Source organism: Panthera tigris, chromosome D4 (genome assembly GCF_018350195.1).
Source record: "Panthera tigris isolate Pti1 chromosome D4, P.tigris_Pti1_mat1.1, whole genome shotgun sequence".
Taxonomy (NCBI): Eukaryota; Metazoa; Chordata; class Mammalia; order Carnivora; family Felidae; genus Panthera; species Panthera tigris.
In genome coordinates this window covers 71159771-71180912 of record NC_056672.1, presented here as the reverse complement: position 1 = coordinate 71180912, position 21142 = coordinate 71159771, and the positions used below count along the sequence as shown (strand labels likewise).

Sequence of the window (21142 nt, the reverse complement as noted above, 5' to 3'; positions counted from 1 at the left end):
CTACAATGCAACTACTTTGGGGACAGATGAGGAAAACAGAAAACAACGGCGGGCTTGGTAATAGGCTAAGAATGAGATACAGTGAAGCAGAAGTCACAGAGAATAATGTAATATAATGAAAACTATTTGAAAACCATTGCGCTCCTGTTCTAGGCGCATGGTATAAGCTGTTGTCCCCAACGTGATTATTTCCACCATCCCCCTGCATGCCAGTTTTTGAAACGTGGAGAACTGGGGGGCAAATGATAACATTGACGGAAACTGGGAAACCGAGAAGGAACACCAGTGATAAGAAAGTGAACAGTGAAACATTGTAAAGTGAGCCACATCATTGAGGAATTTGCCTATGAAAGAAAGAGCAAAGCCTATGGCAGTGCGAGGGAAACAGGACAAGGGAGGGAAGTTTTCAGAACAAGGATATCTGAAAATAGAAAGGAAAAAACTAGTGGGAAAAGGAACACAATTAAAGGTGAAAAAGAGCAATCCGTGCAGAAGGAAGGTAAGTTTTTGTCTTTTCTTTTTGTTAACATGAAATGTGAAAAAACCCCAAAAACACTCAGCATCTCGTTTATAATTAGATGATCTATAATATTCTTTTCCAAGAGATTTTAAGGTAGCTTAAAAAGGGAGTTCAGTTTCTGCACCTTCTAGATCTTCATGGATTGTAATGTATAAGAAGAGTATTGCCTGGGTATAATTTTTAGCACTATTTACATGCTCACAAAAGGTATGGGTCCCAGTAATGAATGATACTGTCCCGTGGATGTGTCAGTGTTTAAAGAAGGTGGGCTATTTTGTGTGACTTGTAAACTGGTTCTTAAGTATAATCAGAATGGGTACCTACAATGCTTTAAACAATGTCATCATTTCTGAAGTGTATTGACCTCCAAGCTATTTGCTGGAAAGGAAAGAGTTCATTTAGACTCAGAACTTCATAGGTGTTAGTTTAAAATTCATTTATTTGTTTCTTTCAATATCCCTCCTCTTCTTTCAGTGAAGATCACTGCTAGTTTTTATTGTACAAGTAAGGTTTCTTTATCTCACTTATCTGGCTTACTTTTCTAATCCGTGCTCAGTTTATTCAGTGTTTTTTCATATTTTTTGGTCACACGGTACTTTCAAATCTACTGAAAAACTGCGTGCCGAGCAAGATAATAGGCTGAGATTCAGGTATTAAATATGTTTATCCTTGTTTTCAAATTTACTCTTTTCTAAATTTTGTTGTGGAAGAACCAACTTTTTATGTAGATCAAACCTGTCCCTCCCCCTTAGATAAACGATAAGTCTTGTGATTTCTTGTGGTCAAATAGAATTGTGTTTATACTAGTGAATATAAGTTTGAGAAGTGTTTTCCTAACTAAATGAACATTATGCTTGATCCATCTCTTTATGTCCTCAGATGAAATGAAGATTAATATTAGAATCACTACAGGTGCAAAAAAGGAGATGCAAGGAGAAAACCTCACCATTTGGAGCTTTTTTTTCCTGGAGGGTTTTTCTAGATACCCAAAGTTAGAGATTGTTCTCTTTGCCTTCAGTCTTGTGATGTATCTGATAACCCTCTTGGGCAACAGCACTCTTATTTTAGTCACTGTCCTAGAGTCACGCCTTCAAACCCCCATGTACTTATTCCTCGGAAATCTCTCTTTCATGGATATTTGTTACACGTCTGCTTCTATTCCCACGTTGCTGGTGAACTTGCTGTCATCCCAGAAAACCATTGTCTTTTCTGGGTGTGCTGTACAGATGTATCTGTCCCTTGCCATGGGCTCCACAGAGTGTGTGCTTCTGGCTGTGATGGCGTATGACCGCTACGTGGCCATTTGCAACTCACTGAGATACCCCATCATCATGAACAGGCAGGTCTGTGTGCAGATGGCCGCTGTCTCCTGGGTGACGGGTTGTCTGACTGCCCTGCTGGAAACCACTTGCGCCCTGCAGATACCCCTCTGTGGGAATCTCATAGACCACTTCACGTGTGAAATTCTGGCCGTGCTGAAGTTAGCTTGTGCACATTCCTTGCTCATGGACGTGATCATGCTGGTGGTCAGCGTGCTCCTCCTGCCCATCCCAATGCTCTTAATTTGTATCTCTTATGTCTTCATCCTTTCCACTATTCTGAGAATCAGCTCAGCAGAAGGAAGAAACAAAGCTTTTTCTACCTGTGGTGCCCACTTGACGGTGGTGATCTTGTACTATGGGGCTGCCCTCTCCATGTACCTAAAGCCTTCTTCCTCAAGCTCCCAAGAAGTAGATAAAATCATTTCACTGCTTTATGGAGTGCTCACCCCTATGTTGAACCCCATAATTTACAGTTTAAGAAACAAAGAAGTCAAAGATGCCATGAAAAAACTATTGTATCGAACACATGAAAATCTCTGACTGGATGCCCGCAGTTTTATCAGGGGGGTGTGCTCCTGGCAGAATTCCCCATAGAAATTCTAGACCGTACACTCACCCACAGAACACTGATTTGACCTTGAGCCCTATAATTTTACAGCTGTGAGGGATGTGTACACAGAAGTGACTGCCCGTGGACAATAGCAGGTTCGCGTTTGCATTTGGCAACATTTGCTGTCTCTTGTGTTTCACGGTTGGAGAAGTTTTAGGCTGCAGAGTCCTGACACATTGGCTCCTGAAAGAAATTTGGATAAATTTACTCAGTGAATGTTGGTGCCAGAAAAATTTTGGATATGTTCTCTGCCTTAAATCCTTTCTAGAAGGAGGTGGGACCATAGGAAAACAAACGAATAATAGAGATTGGCCTTGATTATGCAAACGAGAAAATTAAAGAAAAATTAAAAGGCTCGCTCACCATCACACAGTTGCAGAACTGGAACTACAACCCCATTATCCCTTCATCTTTGTAAACATGTTGGACCACAGCGTGGTGGCTCCCTAACTACCGTTCCTCGTTCAGAACTCCTGATCAGAGCTTCTGACTTTCTGAGTAAGGCATCCAGTACTCATCTGCCAACCTTGATTTGCTCACCTGCCAACCTTGCCTTTCTAACCACATTGATATTTGTGTAAATTTTATCTGTTTCTTTGCCAGTATACCACCCATATGCTAAGTCTTTTTGTGTGTTTGTCTTCTTTCTTCTTTTTGGGTGATTGACTTCGGAAGGGCAGGGAAATCTATTCTATTGTACCTTTCATGTTTACAGCAGTCATTCGGTAAACTAATAAATTTACCAGCTTTAAAGTAATCTGTTTGAGAAGTAAGTCCCCCTTGAGAAAATTAGGAAGAAACAATATAGGGCAATGAGGTATATTGCTTTATAAATAGCCAAAGATGACAGAGACAACATTTATATCCACGTTTGAGCTTTTATTTGTCTAAAAATATTGCTTGTTGAAAATGTGGACTCTAGGCCTCTACTCCCAGAATCTGATTCAGTAGCTCTGACGTGGGGTCCTGGTATTCTGCATTTATGATAGATCCCTGAGAAATTTTGATACAGATTTTGAGATGACCAGACTTTGGGAGACATTATTTCCAGCAAAAACTGATCATTCCAAAATAAATGTGGGATTAGTTCTCATTTCTTCCCTTTTTCCTTTTATTAAAGAATTAAAAAAATTTTTTTATTGTGTTTATTATTTTTTTTGAGAGAGAGAGATAGAGTGCGAGTGGGAGAGGGGCAGAGAGAAAGGGAAACACAGAATCTGAAGCAGGCTCCAGGCTGTGAGCTGTCAGCACAGAGTCCAATGTGGGACTTGAACTCACAAGCTGTGAAATCATGACCTGAGCTGAAGTCGACGCTCAATCAACTGAGCCACCCAGGTGCCCCTAAAAAAATTTTTTTTAATGTTTATTTTTGATATACAGAGAGAAGCAAACCATGAGCCAGGAGGGGAGGGGCAGAGAGAAAGGGAGACACAGAATCTGAAGCAGGCTCTAGGCTGTCAGCACAGAGACCGATGCGGGACTAAAACCATGGACTGCAGCTCATGACCTGACCTGAAGTGGGATGCTTAACTGACTGAGCCACCCAGGGGCCCCTACCTTTTTACCTTTTAATTTTGTTTTTCCTTTCATTGTTTGTGCCTCCATTGTACCTCCTCATTTGCCTACCTCCACTTCTAGAGTAGGGAAGGGGGGAGGGTTTTGAGTGGAGGAAGGTTAGCCCACTTGGTAAATTTTACCATATGAAAGACCCAAGAAGTTCTAGTATTGGATGTTGAGTTTGGTTTATTTAACTCATACACCTTTAGATCTAGGGCTTTCATGACATGTTTCTGGATGTGTAACCCCCATATAAAGACACTTGAAATAATCAACCAGCAAAATTCTAGTGATGCAGCAAGGGGACCAGTTTGATGCCAAAATTGCTAAGAGATGTTTGATAATGGAGGATGAAGACAAGCCCTGAGTAAATGGCTTTGGGGTAGTAGAGGAGAGCTGACCAGGAAGCTTTCATCCCTGGTGTGATTGTTCTTCTCTTTGGATACCTCAACCTTCACAACCAGATACCACATTCATTTCCTGGTAATTTCAGAGTCATTTTGAAGTGCCCTTCTGTGGGAGACTTTTATTAGAGTGGAGCTGGATTTCATGTTAGAGTAGAAGTAATGGCCTCCCAGAAGTAGCTGTCGTCTGTGTAGTACCAAGTATAAACAGGAATAACCAAAGTTCTAGAAACAGCTGAAATCTTTTCTTCAAAGAGTGAATTATGAGAACTTAAAGACACAGCAACTGAGTAACCTCTGTAATTAGTGATCAACTTTGATGCAAGGAACTGAGCAAATTGACACGGAGACCAGAGTTTCAGAATGGAATATGGATCAGAATGGGATGCTGAAACAGATTAGAGATGATCCAGATGTCAGAAAAGGACCCACAAAGGGACACAGGCAAATATCTCTGTAACAGCTCTTGGCTCAGATATGAGAGATTAGGAGTTATGGTAGTCACAGCCATATGTTATGCAAAGTTGCTGTGAAAAACAAGTGCATATAAATATAAATGTGGTTTATATAATATAGGCATATATATATCATATATCTATATGTCATATCTATATATCATCTATATATCATATATCATATATATATCACATATATATCATATATCCTATATATTCCTATATATATCACATATATATCATATATATTCCTATATATATCATATATATATCATATGTCATATGATCATATTTATATATATGCCTATATATGCCTATATTATAGGCAATCCTGAAGTTAATTATTGGTAACTTTAATAGGAGTGGTGCATTCCTTCATTTGGATTAGATTCCATCTCAACCAGTACTAACTACAATCATTACTTTTAGAGAGTCTCAGGTAAGGGATCCTTTTCAGGTATTGTTAAAAAGAGGAGTAAGGTAAAAGTATGCCTGGCACATCATTTCCTGGATGATTGCATAACCAGATTTATGCTGGAGAAAAATATGATCATGTCACTTCCCTGCTTAAATCCTTTAGTGGCTTTTAATTACCCTAAAAAAACTTGAAATCCTTAAGATGACATTCAAGGGTTTTCTTAATATGATTGCCCACCATTTACATCCTTGGCTCTGGGAACACACAACTCCTTTTGGTTTCATGGAAGTGGTATCCTGTGTCTTGCTTCTTCTCTTATTAGGAACGCTTATCACAATTTGTAACTTGATCATAATTTGTGGGTTTGCTTGTTTAATATCTATTTCACTGGTCTGTAGGTTCATTGAGGCAAAGGCTGTATCAGTTTCATCGGCTGTTGAATACCTAGGGCTTAGCACAAGGTCTGGCACAGAGAAGACATTTTGTGCATACTTTTTGTGAAGGACCAGCTGTTCAGTGAACATATGTTGAATAAAAATATGCATGTAATAAACCTTTGATGGCTATTGAATTTGGTGCTTGATCATCCCTGAAAGTGTCCCTGGTGACCTCTAGGTGTCAAAGAAGGCTGATAGTGGGGTTGGAGGGTAAATCATGAGTTGTATTTTAGACATGTTGAATTTGTCATTATTTTGAGATCTAGAAGTAGAAATATCAAGGAGTCAGTTGGGTATGCAGGTTGTAACTAATGAGAAAGATCAGCCTGGAGATACAAACTTGTGACATATTTGCACATATGTAATTAAGTGATGAACGTGGTTGACGTGAACTTAGGGAGAGGGTATAGAGTGAGAAAATAGCCTAAGATGAAACTAGAGAAACACTAATATTTAAAGCCCATCAAATAGGAAAAGCCAACAAAGGGGGATTGAAAAGGAGCTAACTCTAAGTAGGAAGAGGGCAAAAACCAGGACACAGATTCCAGTTTTGATCAAGATGAAGTAAACACACGCCATCTTGTTTCTCCCACTGAATGAAATTAAAAACTCTAAGCAGCCCAAATGTCCACTGACTGATGACTGGATAAAGAAGATGTGGTGTGTGTATATGTACACACACACACACACACACACACACACTGGAATACTACTCAGCCAAAAAAAAAAGAATGAAATCTTGCCATTTGCAATGACATGGCTGGAGCTAAAGAGTATAAATGCTAAGTGAAAGAAGTAGTCAGGGAAAGACAAATACTATATGATTTCACTCAGATGAAATTAAAAAAAACCAAAGCATATGAGCAAAGGAAAAAGAGACACAAACCAAGAAACAGACTCTTAACTATAGAGAACAAACTAATGATTACCCGAGGGGAGGTTGGTGGGGGGATGGGTGAAATAGGTGAGGGGGATTAAAGAGTGCACTTGTGATGAGCACTGGGTGATGTATGGAAGTGTTGAATCACTATATTGTGCACCTGAAAAGAATATTGCACTGCATGTTAACTGTACTGGAATTAAAATAAATACATACACACACATGCTCTAGACAGAATGTGTGGAGCAACTCTCTGAGGAGTCTGGAAAAGAAATGCTAACAGGCAGACCTGGGAAGGGAACTACCTTGCAAGCTACCAACAAACTCATGGTGAATTTTTTGCCTCTCCTCTCCCTGCCCCGATATCTCTTGGCTTTGGCTGCAGGGAAGGCTGAAACCCAAACCTGTGCCCTGGGATCAGATAGAAAGATAGACAGAAAGAGCTCCAGGTGACATTCCCTTTTCTTTTTTGGTCTGGAAGAGAGAAATGGGGCTCCTGTCCATCAGAAAGAGTGAAGTACATTCCCTGATGTTTTTCTGTTATCTCTTGCCCACATCCCCAGGCGGTCCTGTGGGGACAGTGGCGATACCAGCACTGGTGAATGGCAGGCAGCTGAAATCCTTAGGAAACAGCACTTCTTGACTGGAGGGCTGTGGTCCCAAGAGCATGGGAGGACCTTATAGTTTCTTCTCTCTCTCTATCTTCTCACTGTTTGGTACCTGAAGCAGGGACTTTTAGCTTCCAGAACTGTAAGAAAGTAAATTTTTTCTGTTTAAGTTACCCAGTCGGTGGTCTTCTGTTATGGCAGCTTGCATAGACTAATAGGTGGCCCCTTCCTCCATTTCCAAAGCCAGCAAATGAATCAAGTCTTTCTCATATTGCATCACTCTGACCCTGCTTCTGTCATCATATCTCTTTCTTCAATTCTGTTCTGTCTCTTCCTCCCACTTTTAAAGGCCCTTGTGATTATACTGGGCTGAGGCGGATAAGCTCTCTGTTTGTTGTAAGGTCAGCTGATTAGCAACCTTAATTCCATCTGCAACCTTATCTCCTTCGCCAGTTTGTATACAACACATTTTCTTTATCCATTCATCCATCAACGGACAGGACATTTGGGTTTCTTCCACCTCTTGGCTATTGTGAATAATGCCTTTGTGAACATGGGTGTACAGATATCTCTTTGAGATCCTGCTTTCAATTCTTTTGGATATGTAACCATGAGTGAGATTGCTGGAGCATATGATAATTCTATTTTAAATTTTTTTGAGGAAAACACCATACATTTTTTCCCAATTTCTCCACATCTTTGTCATCACATGTAATTTTCTGTTTTTCTTTTTTTTATACATTAACTGTCCTAATTGGTATAAGGCGATATTTCATTGTGGTTTTGACCTGCATTTCTTTAATGATTAGTGATGCTGAGCATCTTTTCATATAATTTTTGGACATTTGTTTACTTTACAGAAATGTTTACTCAAATGTTTTGCTTATTTTATTTTACTGTCTCTATTATGTCCTTGATTAAATTGTAAGTTCTTTAACATGGTACCTTGGCTCTCTTAAAATTCTTTTTTTCATTAGGCTTTAATTTTTTAGAGTAGTTTTAGGTTCCCAGTAGAGTTGAGGGGAAGGTACAGAGATTTCCCATACACTCCCTGCTCCTGTGCCCACAGCTTCCGCCATTATCAACACACCTCCACAGGAGGGGTACATTTGTTATTCAGTTGATGAACCTACGTTGACACATCACAATCACCCACAATTCATCATTTACAGTATGGTTTACTCATGGTGTTGTATATTCTGTGGGTGTGAACAAATATATAATGACCTGTAGCCATCATTATGGCTTCATATAGAGTATGAGGCTTCATGGTATTTGCAATATATAAAATAGAGTGAATTTCTTAAGCTTGAGAGTAATACTACTCTTGGACCCTTTCATGAATACTTTAAACTGTCTCTACCTCTCAATATTTCACTCTTTCTCTTAAGTAGAGATTACTTTACTTTGAAGGTACTTCAAATTTCCCTTAGGAGAAACTTTCTAAGAAGAAAACTTCTCTTACTAAGAAGTCTCAGTTGGATTTTCCCATGTTTGCTCTCAACCCCCTGCCTACCCAGGGGGCTGGGTCTCACGGTGTCTCATTTAACCTGTGTGCACTTCCAGAGCACCAGCGCCACTTGGGTTCTAAACTATAATGAGTCTCGACAAAGCACAGTTCCCTCCAGGGCAGTGAGAACCAGCCTGTGGCTTGTACCTGTGTAGTGGGAATAGTGTCATGATGAAGAAGTGAAGTGCTGCAGAGAAAGAAAAGCATTATGACTATTTTGGTTAGGTAGGTTTTGTCAACAAAGGCATTCTTGCACCATTGAAGAGTTGAGCCAAGTAGCTGCTTGTCCCAAAGGGCCATGGGAACATCTCAGAGGGTGATGGAGAATACGGAATAAGAGAAGTGGAGTGGTGTGCATGCATTTTCCTGCCCACTGAGCAAAGAAGTACCTTCTCAGTGTAACCCTCTTCTTATCTTCTATTTCTTTTTGTTTAACATTTATTTATTTTTAAGAGACAGAGAGAGACAGAGCACGAGTGGGGGAGGGGCAGAGAGAGAGGGAGACACAGAATCCGAAGCAGGCTCCAGGCTCTGAGCTGTCAGCACAGAGCCCAATGTGGGGCTTGAACCCATGAATCATGAGATGATGATCTGAGCTGAAGTTGGACACTTAACTGGTTGAGCCACCAAGGCATCCCTTATCTTCTATCTCTGTACCTCAAATGGGCCTCGTGTTAACCAATACGACTTTTCTCTATTTTTTTTAACTTTCCCTATGTTTTCTCTCTTTTTTTTAAGTAGTAAATAAGTCTTAGAGATTTAATGCACGGTATAAATATACACACCAATATTGCATTATAATCAAACTTGTTGAGAGACTAGAACTTAATTATTCCAACCACTAAAAAGAAATGATAATTATGTAATGTGATGGAGGTGCTAATTATCACTACAATGGAAATCGCTACCTTATAAAAATCTATCATATTAACATGTTGTACATCTTAAATTTATACAACATTGTAAGTCAAAAATATTTCAATAAGAAAAAGGAAAGGCAGTTTTAAGATAATAAACCAATACACACACATATATATATGTATAAGCAGATACATATATATGTGTGTATAAATATAAATATAAATATAAATATAAATATAAATATAAATATAAATAAACTGAAAAACAAAGATTAGCGTCAACTATCTTTGGCTTCCATAAAATGGTTCCACTACTTGCCTGTGAAGTGTTTAATGTTTTTCCAAGTCAAATCACTGAAAACAATTTTATAGAGTAACCCAGGAAGCAGAGCAATGATGTCATCAATTGAAAAGTTATAGGGGTGCCTGGGTAGCACAGTCGGTTAAGTCAGGTCATGATCTCACAGTTTGAGTTTGAGCCCTGTGCTGGGGTCTGTGCTGACAGCTCAGAGCCTGGAGCCTGCTTTGGATTCTGTCTCCTTCTCTCTCTGCCCCTCCCCACTTGTGCTCTCTCTGTCTCTCAAAAACAAATAAATGAAAAGTTATTAAACCTTTAGTTGCATTATATAATTATACAGGCATATCTTAAAGAATAGCTAACCCGTTGGCAATGAAGACAGACTGTCATTTACCTGACTTCTATATTAGAACTGAATTCAGGGATGCCTGGGTGGCTTAGTCAGCTACGCATCCAACTCTTATTTTGGTTTCAGGTCATAAACCCAGGGTTGTGGGATAGAGCCCCATGTTGGGCTCCACGCTGGGCGTGGAGTCTGCTGAAGATTCTCTTTCTCCCTCTCTCTCTCCCCTCTCCCCTGCTTTCATGCATTTTCTCAAAACAAAACAAAAACTGAGTTCAATTTACCATTTCTAATATTATTGAGAGAGCTTATTAGAACATAAGACTTTGATGACAGAGACCCAAATCTTTTTTTCCCCCAGAGTTTGCTAGTCAAACATGAATTCTTTTTCATACTTCTATAAATTCCTAACCTTTTTAGTCTTAAAAAAACCAAAAAGCCACAAATTAAAGTATGAAATTCGTAAGTTCCATTGTAATTATTAGCCTCAGCCTCCCCCATCAACATTTAGCCCAACTATGTATTTAATCTTCCTTTTTTCTTCACTCACCTGTATCTTTCAAAATCTCCCAGCGTTCAAAAAGACAGTCTTCTCCCTGATTAACAGCGCACAAAACTCTCACAAATTGCCTACTTTTTTTCCCTACAGTTTTATTCTATTAATTTGGGTTTACTTGTATATTATATTGTAAAACATTTTTTTAAAGTTTATTTATTTTGGGAGAGAGAAAGAGTGTGTGCGTGCAAGTTGGGGAGGGGCAGACAGAGAGGGAGAGAGAGAGAATCCCAAGCAGAGCCCGACATAGGCTTGATCCCACAAACTGTGAGATCATGATCTGAGCTGAAATCAACAGTTGGGCGCTTAGCTGACTGAGCCACCCAGGTGCCACTATAAAACATTTTAAATCAGCCTTTTCATTGGTATTTTGTTAACTAATTTAGAAGAAGTTCAAGTCCTGATGCCTTCTGTATGTATGGTAGGAGCACCAAAACACACCACAAAATATATTTTGTATTAGACATGGCTTTTTCAGTGAAGTAGAGCAGCTGTGCTCATCCAGTTAAACAAGTGGCCAATGGGGAACTGTAGAGTGAGGGGAGTCAAGGATCCAAAATAATCACATTCCAAATAATTAGTGAGATAGGAATATGTACGTTCCAAATGCCTATGTTTTATGAAAGTGTGTTACTGACAAAGGAGAACTAAAACAATTACTATTTTTTTTTTTTTTAATTTTTTTTTTCAACGTTTTTTTATTTATTTTTGGGACAGAGAGAGAGACAGAGCATGAACGGGGGAGGGGCAGAGAGAGAGGGAGACACAGAATCAGAAACAGGCTCCAGGCTCCGAGCCATCAGCCCAGAGCCTGACGCGGGGCTCGAACTCACGGACCGCGAGATCGTGACCTGGCTGAAGTCGGACGCTTAACCGACTGCGCCACCCAGGCGCCCCAAACAATTACTATTATTATTGAATTTATTTACCTTGAGAGAGATAGAACACATAAGGGGGGAGGGGCAGAGAGAGCAGGAGAGAGAGAATCCCAAGCAGGCTCTGCACTGTCAGTGAAGAGCACAGCTCAGGGCTCAAACTCACAAACCGTGAGATCATGATCTGAGCTGAAAGCAAGAGTCGGACGCTTAACCCACTGAGCCACCCAGGCACCCAAGAACTAGCAACAATTACTAAAGGACAAAGCGGCTAATTCTAGACGTTGGCTATACCTCTTGGCTGTATGTGTGTGTTCTCATCTGTTACTCCTCATCCATGTCCTTACCGGAACTGCTACAGTGGGAGGGATCCAAAGGTCTTCCATTTTTGCCAGAGCAGGCTACAGCTCTAAAGTGCATGGCTTTTCCACATTCTTTGACATCTCCTCTTACCCAAAATCCTCGTTGAGACTCCCTTCTGCCTTTTGGAAGAATGCAATCTCACCAGTTTCCCTAAAGTTGAGATAGAAATACATCACAAACGCAGAGTTCCATTTCCATAAGAAGGTACAGGTCAGAGCCTTGGCATTTCTCCTTCTCACCTTCTCCCTCTTCCCTGTGGGCTGTCGCCATGGACTTAGGGCTGTTTCACAGTTCGTGGAGCAGGGTGTCAACTTGGACCATGCTGTGAAGTTGCAGTCATCTCCACTGTGCATTCTCGCACAAGGGGAGGCATGCCATTTGTCTGCTTGAGGCATTCTGTCATTTCTGCTGACTGGGTATCATCAGAGATGCAGGACACCAAAATTCTTGGGACTCTTGAAGTCTGACATCAGTTTCACAAGGCTGAAATCAAGATGTCAGCAAGGCTGGTTCTTACTGGAGGCTAGGGAGAATCAAGTATCTCACCTTTTCCAGCTTCTAGAGGCCACCTACATCCTTCACTGCTATGCCCTGGCTCCAGCTTCAAAGCCCACAGTGTAGTATCAGCACACCTCCGCCTCTCTGTCCCTTGACACATCATAAAAGAAGACTGTTTCCCTGACAGAATGTGAATGGTAGCATAGTGCCCAGAACAAATTAAGGCTGTGGGTCAGAGCTATGCCTTCAACATCTGTTGGGTTTTTTTTTTTTTTTCATTTTTATTTTTTTAAATGTTTGTCTATTTTTGAGAGAGAGAGAGAGAGAGAGAGAGAGAGAGAGAGAGAGAGAAATAGAGAGGGAAGGAGTAGGGGAAGGGCAAGGAGAGAGGAATACAGAGGATCCAAAGTGGGCTCTGCACTGACAGCAGAGATCCCAACGTGGGGCTCGAACTCACAAACGGTGAGGCCATGATCTCGGCCAAAGTTGGAGGCTTCACTGACTGAGCCACCCAGGCGCCCCAATGTCTGTTAGCTCTAGAGAACATGTACCATCTACTCTAATTATCCAAGCAGTCCTGGGAGGCTCCGTCCACTCTCACATTGCCTACCAGCTGTGCTTCAAGGAGAGGAATTTTAGTAGTTCATCAAAATTCTTTTTAATTTCCTTTCTAGCATGTGCTGTCTTTCAGCCACAGGCAATAGTTAGCTCGATGGAATTTACATCTGGAGAACAACATTCCAATGTAAGAGAGACATTGATAAACAGGGACTATGTCATATTTTATGCACATACTTCCCGAGTACATTTTCCTTGAAAAATTATTTTGTCTTTTTTTGCATAGTCAATGAATAAATACATTCTTGTGAAAACCATTAAAGCACAACGATTTATCAGGCTGCTCCTTTGGATATATCCACAGTTCATCCCACTCTCACCACCAGGGTTAATTCTTCTAGTCAGACCTTTCTTATTCTTATTCAGCACTGTGGCAGTACTCAAACTTTATTGTGCTTAAGTATTACCTGGAAAGCAAGTGGTGGGCAAGCAGCTTGATTCCTCAGCCCTACTCTAGAGATTCTGATTCAGTAGGTTTGGGGGGAAGTGAGAATATGTTTTTCTGATTAAATCTTAAATAATGTTGACGTTGCTGATCCACAGACCACATTTTGAAAGGCACTGCTATTGGCATATGGTATAGAAGTGGTATAGAAATATTTAGTATAATTTTGTGTATATGGTGTTATGCAAATATTACACTGTTTATAATTTGCTTTTAAAAATTAATGTATCTTGGAAACAGCATCATGGCAAGAATATGGGTCTACCATGCTCTTTTAAGCTCCTACAGAGTATCTTATATTTCCTTCTGTTTCATTAGGTGCTTACTATAATTTGTTAGGATTTCCTTTCTTGTACAACAATTTGTGTTGATACTTGTCTGTTTAACGTTTGGTTTTTAATGTTCTTTTTATTAACTGAAACACAAGCACTAGCCAGAGGATGTATATCTTCTCTAAGTATAGTCACACACTTTAACTATTGTATTTCATCTTTTAAAGAAATCTTTCCTCAGAGACTCCTAACTTGCTAAAGTCTTTCCTGGTCATTCTCTAGACTTGGTATAGAACTGTGATCTCTATCAGTAATCTGTGGTCTCTATCAGTAATCTGGGATTGCTTTTGCTTCTGACTTGAGCTGTGTTCCCCAGTTCCTGATTTGATATTTTCCTCTCGCCTCTTCCCAAACTGCCTTGTTTTGTTAGTTCAATAGCTTTCCAGAAAAGGGTGCATGAGTGGTAATTTTTTTGTGACTTTGAATGTCTGGACATATCTTTGTTCTGTTGATGGTTTGGCTGGCTATAGAATTGTCAATATTTTGAAATTTCTTAATGATGTGTCTTTGTATGGATTTTTTTTTCAGCCACAGTTTGGGTACTGCTTGGAAACTTTCAATCTGAAATCTGATTGATTTCAGATATATATCTACATATATACATACTGTGATGATTTCCTTCTCTTTATTTTCTGGACTTTAAGTATTATGTTGGAACTTCTGGATTGGTACTCTAATGGGCTAATCTCTTGTCTTTGTGTTTTTGCTCTATCCACTGGGAGATTTTTGTAACTTCATCTTCCAACTTGTCTGTTTAGTTTTTCCTAGTTTTGACCTTGTTTTTACTTTCCAAGAACTATTTTTATTCTTTGAATGATTTTTTAACTTTTTTATGAATAGAATTTATTGTCAAATTGGCTTCCATACAACACCCAGTGCTCATCCCAACAAGTGCCCTCCTCAATGCCCATCACCCACTTTCCCTTCTCCCCCACCCACCCTGAGTTTGTTGTCTGTATTTAAGAGTCTCTTGTGGTTTGCTTCCCTCCCTCTCTGTACCTATTTTTTTCCCCTTTCCTTCCCCCATGGCCGTCTGTTAAGTGTCTCAAGATCCACATATGAGTGAAAACATATGATATCTGTCCTTCTCTGACTGACTTATTTCACTCAGCATAATAACTTCCAGTTCCATCCACATTGCTGCAAATGTGGATGATTTGCATTTCATCCACATGATTTCATCTGAATGATTTTTATACACTACAACTTCTTTATCCACTTATTTGTCAATGGACACCTAGGTTGTTTCAACATCTTGGCTGTCATAAATAAATAATACTGCCATGAACATGAGGGTGCAGATATCTCTTTGACATAATGTTTTAGTTTCCTTTGGATACATTCACAGAAGTGGGGTTACTGGATCATATGGTAGTTCTATTTTTATATTTTTGAGGAACCTCTATATCATTTTCCATAGTGGCTGCACTAATTGATATTCCCACCAACAGTATACAGGGCTCCCTTTTCTACACATCCTCACCAGCACTGTGCCTTGTCTTTTTGATGCTAGCCATCTTAGTAGATGTGAGGTGATATTTCATTCTGGTTTTGAATTAATTTCCCTGACGATTAGTGATGTTGAGCACCTTTTGATGTACTTCTGTTGGTTATTTGTATGTCTTCTTTGCAAAGGTATCTATTCAGATCCTCTGCCCATTTTAAAATTAGACTGTTTTTGCTATTGAATTGTGAGTTCTTTGTATATTTTGGAAATTAACCTCTTATATATAATTTGCAGATGTTTTCTACCATTCCACAGGTTGCCTTTTCATTTTGTTGATGGTTTCCTTTGCTGTGCAGAAGCCTTTTATATTAGATTTTGATTTATATATTTCAAAGCTGTGTAGTTAAATCTATAAAATATCATGACTGTTGTGTCTTTTTGATATATTGAAATGTGCTTGCACAGTTATTAATATGTAATAGTCCTCCTGGGTTACTCTAATAATTTTCATCTTGTATTTATTTCAATATTAATATTGTTATGGTTGGTTTTCCTCTAAGCATTCTCTTGATATACCGTTTCTCATCCCTTTATTTCAACATTGTCTTGTTATTTTAAGCCCATCTCTTAAATAGTTGAGTTTAATTTTAACCTCCTCAATCTGTGAGTCTGTCCTCTAAAATGAATTTTACTTATTAATATTTATTGTTATTTTATATTTAAGCCTGTTTGTACCCCTTATTTATTTGCTCATTCTTGCTATTCTTTTGTATTATTTTTTACTTCGCTCCCCACCCCCATTCTATTGTTTGTTGAATTGATGATTTCTTTTTTTTTTCCTGTTAGTGTATTAGAAGAAATAATGCCATACACATATTTAAACTTATATTTTCTAACAATGTCTATAAGTTAATACCTACATCTGTAGGGGCTCCTGGGTGGCTCAGTTGATTGAGCATCTGACTTTGGTTCAGGTCATGATCTGGTGGTCTGCCCCTCCCCTGCTTGCACTTTGTGTCTCTGAAATAAATAAAAGGTTAAAAAAATTAAAAAAAAACCCTACATCTGTAGAAGTTAGGTACTGTTATAGTGATGTTTTGTAATATGCTATCCCCCAGATAAACCCAAATAATAGCAGTCTTTTCACCATTCATGCATCTATGTAGTGGCTGAGGTTCAGCTGATATAGGCTGGGTGTGGTGACATAGCTTTGCTACTCATGGTGTCTCGGTTGATTGGTTGGAATACCTGTGCTCCATGTGTCTGTCATCCTCTCCTTGGAACAGCAGGCTGGGGCATGTCTTAATAGCAATAGTGTAGGCACAAGAGGGTAAGCTTAACTCTGAAAGCCCGTTTTAAGTCTCTGGTTGAGTCATAGCTGCTAACATGTCACATGTTCTAGCACACGGTGAATAGATAAGGATATATACTCCAAGGCATTATGAGGGCATTGCAAAATTACATGATAAGGAGTGTGGATGTGTGATCCCATTACTAAGGAGAGAGAGAACAGAGTAAGGATCCAGTCTACCAGGACGTTCTTCCCTTTAACAAGATGACCTTTAAAAAAATTTGTACAGTCCCTCTTTTTTTCCTCCCTACCATCTTCTATGTATATATTTGAGATTTTTGTTATTTGATATTGCTGTTATTTTTAATTTAAAAAATGTATACTTATTGAGACAGGGATATCCAGGGTGCTGCATGGATCTGAGTTCTGGCAGTGGCTGCTATGATGCACTGATCAGAGTCTCCATCAGGAAAGAGGGACTCTCAGCTGTGGGGATGTTGCCCCCATCCAGACTATTCTCAACTCTCAGACACTGTCAGGGATTGCCTTGACCGAAGAAGGTGCCTTGCCAAGACCATGCCCTCCTCCCAGGTGGTCCCATCCAATGACTGTTGAGTATGTTGAGTATGAGGATATCAAAGTCTGGCCCTTTTGCTCTAGTTTAGGGTGGTCCTCAAGGTTCATCCAACTTTTGGAACTCCTCAGAGAATCAGCTAAGGCTTCTTCTTCTTTTTTTTAATATGAAATTTATTGTCAGTTTGGTTTCCATACAACACCCAGTGCTCTCACCTAAGGCTTCTATTGCAATACATTGTATCACTGCACAGTTTCTGCCTAATCTTGCTCCCTTACCCTCCTTTCTCTTCCTGAAGTGTTGATTCTCAGAGCACTCCCAATTAAGCTTGTTTACATGCTAATTCCTATTTCAGATAACTTACCTGGGAACCCATCCCTGAGAGTTGACGTGCGTGGTCCCCCAAACCCAAACCAGATCAAAACAAAAGACACATGCTGGGATAAGATCCTGGAGCAGAACCACACATTACCTGGTTGGCAAAGAGAACTGTTACTGGTGGTAGCGGGAGCACCACGAGACCCTGACAAAAAAGCAGTATAATTGTGAAAAAATCTACTGTTGGGCAATTGGGACAGTGGATCAGTGGAAGGTAATGTGTTAGCAGGTACAATGTGTAAAGCAGATAGTAAAAATGAGAGAAAAAGCAACTATAAGTATAATAATATTGAATGTTTATTACTAAACTCAATTGAAACTTGGAAAAAGATAATGAAAAGTTAAGAAAGAGCAATTAGAAATTACAAGCTAAATGTGAAAGTCAAAGGGCCTACTTGGTATCATATGCAAATGTTCTCATGTCCTATGGCTGGAAAGCAGAGAAAACAAAGGACCAGGGTCATGAGATTAATTGTGAGTAGATGAGCCCTAAACCAAGGTATATCTGCAATGTCAAGGTTGGGAAACAATAGGACCCTGCCATCTTGGATGGGGACAGTGATATTAATGCATCCTAAAAATCTTGAATCCTCCAGATTTTTCTGAGTCTTTGAGCCTGAAGAAGTGGCCCACTTTCTTATAAGGGCTAGAATTCCTTCCTTGCTTGAAGATGATGCAAAGGCACCTCTCCCTTACCCCCATCAGGATGTATACCTGTCTCCCTTCCTGGCCCAAAGCCAAATCTCCCTTCCTGGGATTAAGTTATAATATCACCCAGGAGGGGATGTACTAGATCTGAAAGACAGGAAAAGAACACAACCTCAAAGGAGCCGTAGTATTTAGCTAGCATGTTTCAGCAAAAGCTGGGAGAAACATGGGGTTGGGTTTTGAGGGTCCCTGATCAAGAGGAGAGGAACAGGATTTAAGGTAGAGGAAAGGAGAGTGTGTCAATTTGAGAGCACTCTGTCAGGAATAGGATGTATATAAATAATATATAAATGTTTCAAATGTGAATATTTTTTGTGTTTTCATGTAACATAACTTTTCTTCAATTGAATACAGACCTCCATCATTTTCAGTCACTGCATGGTGTTCTATTATGAGGATGTATCATAATTTTAATGTTGTTTTGTGTGTCTCTGAATGAACACTGCTTTTCCTTTTTTGAGTAATTACATTTTGTCCATTGGTCAAGCAGCAAATTTTGTCCTACTGTTCTGTTACTCAGTCTTGCCATATTGTTTGCACTTTGGATGTCATTCACTATTCTTGATCAGCTTTTCCCTCTCTCTTTGGAATTGCTTCACATTTGTTTACTTTAGTGGAACAGAAAGAAAGAATTCTCAGTGATGTTGCTTTTACTAAAGACAGTTCTGAAAATACAGCAGCTTTTAATAAGTCTTATTTCCTCAACACATGCAGACTCTTTTAATTAAGAATTTTGTGTTGGTCTGAAAACTGCAAAGTTCTTTCACTATTGTGCCTTGTGGTTTTGTGATATAGAGAATGTACACAAAAGTAAGGATTAATTCTATGAAGACACACGGGTCTGCTCACCTGTTTGCCTCCACATTTTGGAAACCAAATAATCTAATAGGATAGTCAAGTGTGACTGGCTTCATCAAAATGTATTTCCAAAGCATACATGGAGGAAGTCTTTACATTGAACCTTTTGAAATGCCGTAATGGGAAAGAAGTGTACAAAATCTCTTAAATGGTCAACTTAAGGAGGATTGTATACAATAAACATATACATATATAATGGGGTCCTGATATTAACTTACAGTTGGTGTATAACTATGAGTGCTTTCCTTATTCTGTCAGGCTTAGACTTCTCTTCTCAAATAATTTAGGTTCTCTTGATGTTTTTCTATCTAGTGGTCATGAGGAAGCTTAATTTGCAAGACATATTTGAGGACATTGAGATAAAGTACTGGCCAAGTAAGATTTCTTCAAAGTAGTGAAGGGAATGTTGAGGACAATAGAATTCAAACAAAGAGCAGATAAGAACTCTACATACGTTTTTGGTGAAACAAAGAAAGAATGAAGACATGAGAGTAGAAACATTGGGTGAATTTGCGGATATCAGGTGGATCCAGCAAGGGGAAATTCTTTTGGGCACAGATTCATAGCCAAGTACTCCTCACTCATCTGAGTACCTTCTTGCTGGGTTTCATGGCATTACTTCTTTTCATGATCCCCAAATGTTGTAAACCCTCAGATATCAGAAACTTTTGGAAAAAGCTATGATCATTTAAGCAGAAAAAACTAACTTCCAACTTTAGGGGCCGTGGTGGAAAGCACCAATAATTGCATAGACGTGTGAAGACCTTTGATGCTACCAATGGTAGCTGGTGGGCAAGAAGAACATTGATGATAGGAGTTCTTTTATTTTTTTTTAAATATAATTTATTGTCAAATTGGCTTCCATACAACACCCAGTGCTCATCCCAACAAGTGCCCTCCTCAATGCCCATCACCCATTTTCTCCTCTCCCCCACCTCCCACCCACCCTCAGTTTGTTCTCTGTATTTAAGAGTCTCTTGTGGTTTGCTTCCCTCCCTCTCTGTAACTATTTTTCCCCCTTCCCTTCCCCCATGGCCTTGTGTTAAGTCTCTCAAGATCCACATATGAGTGAAAACATATAATATCTGTCCTTCTCTGACTGACTTATTTCACTCAGCATAATACCTTCCAGTATCATCCACGTTGTTGCAAATGGCATGATTTCATTCTTTCTCATTACAAAGTAGTATTCCATTGTATACATAAACCACATCTTCTTTACCCATTCATCAGTTGATGGACATTTAGGCTCTTTCCGTAATTTGGCTGTTGTTGAAAGCGCTGCTATAAACATTGGGGTACATGTGCCCCTACAAATCAAGACTCCTGTATACCTTGAGTAAATTCCTAGTAGTGCTATTGCTAGGTCATAGGGTAGTTCTATTTTTAATTTTTTGAGGAACCTCCACACTGTTTTCCAGAGTGGCTGCACCAGTGTGCATTCCCACCAACAGTGCAAGAGGGTTCCCGTTTCTGATAGGAGTTCTCTTATGGGGAAATTAACAAAGGTGGGTGTTGGCTCAGAGCAAAATGCCATATTATCATTATCCAAGTTTGTGATATTCCTTCAAGTTGGTATGCTCTGGGGGCAGTAAGAGTCTTTTTCCACCTTCTTCTCCTCCTTCTTCCCTTTCTTTCTCTTTCTTTAAAAATGTGTCTTTATCTTTTGCATTATCTCTTTCCACATGCCTTTGTGCCATTTCCTTCCACCTGAATCTGATCTTTCTCAATGCCCTGTTTTTATTTGAAAATAATTTGTGTGTCTTGTTAAAGTAAACAGGTTCATTCCGAAAGACCGATTCCTGGATGATTTAAAGGGATAAATTCATTAATGTCTTCTAATTTACTTTTTTCCAGCCTGATTTATTTTGCATCTTGGGCTCATGCTAATTTTTATAGGTGCACTAGGAGGCGCTGTTGAGTTTTAAATATCCCAGTAGTGTTTTCCTGGTTTATATTAATGCTGAACTTGCAATT

The 21142-nt window shown here is 39.4% G+C and overlaps 2 protein-coding genes across 28 annotated transcripts in view; both read left to right on the top strand.

Annotated features, from left to right (window-relative positions):
• Positions 1–419: 419 nt before the first annotated feature.
• The window catches only part of LPAR1 (lysophosphatidic acid receptor 1), a 360038-nt gene continuing 339315 nt past the window's right edge, over positions 420–21142 (top strand). For 24 of the 27 annotated variants that reach the window (XM_042964124.1, XM_042964122.1, XM_042964120.1 and 21 more), the window contains exon 1: positions 420–499. The gene's annotated coding sequence lies outside the window, so the exon portion shown is untranslated. Of the gene's footprint in view, positions 500–17576; positions 17814–21142 lie in introns of all 27 variants that reach the window. The other 3 variants (XM_042964098.1, XM_042964123.1, XM_042964117.1) reach the window with 3 other exon arrangements.
• LOC102969022 (olfactory receptor 2K2) lies at positions 424–3093 on the top strand. The gene is made up of 2 exons (XM_007094285.3): positions 424–499; positions 1400–3093. Exon 2 carries the CDS (start codon positions 1405–1407, stop codon positions 2380–2382), a length of 978 nt encoding a protein of 325 aa, XP_007094347.2. The 5' UTR covers positions 424–499; positions 1400–1404; the 3' UTR covers positions 2383–3093.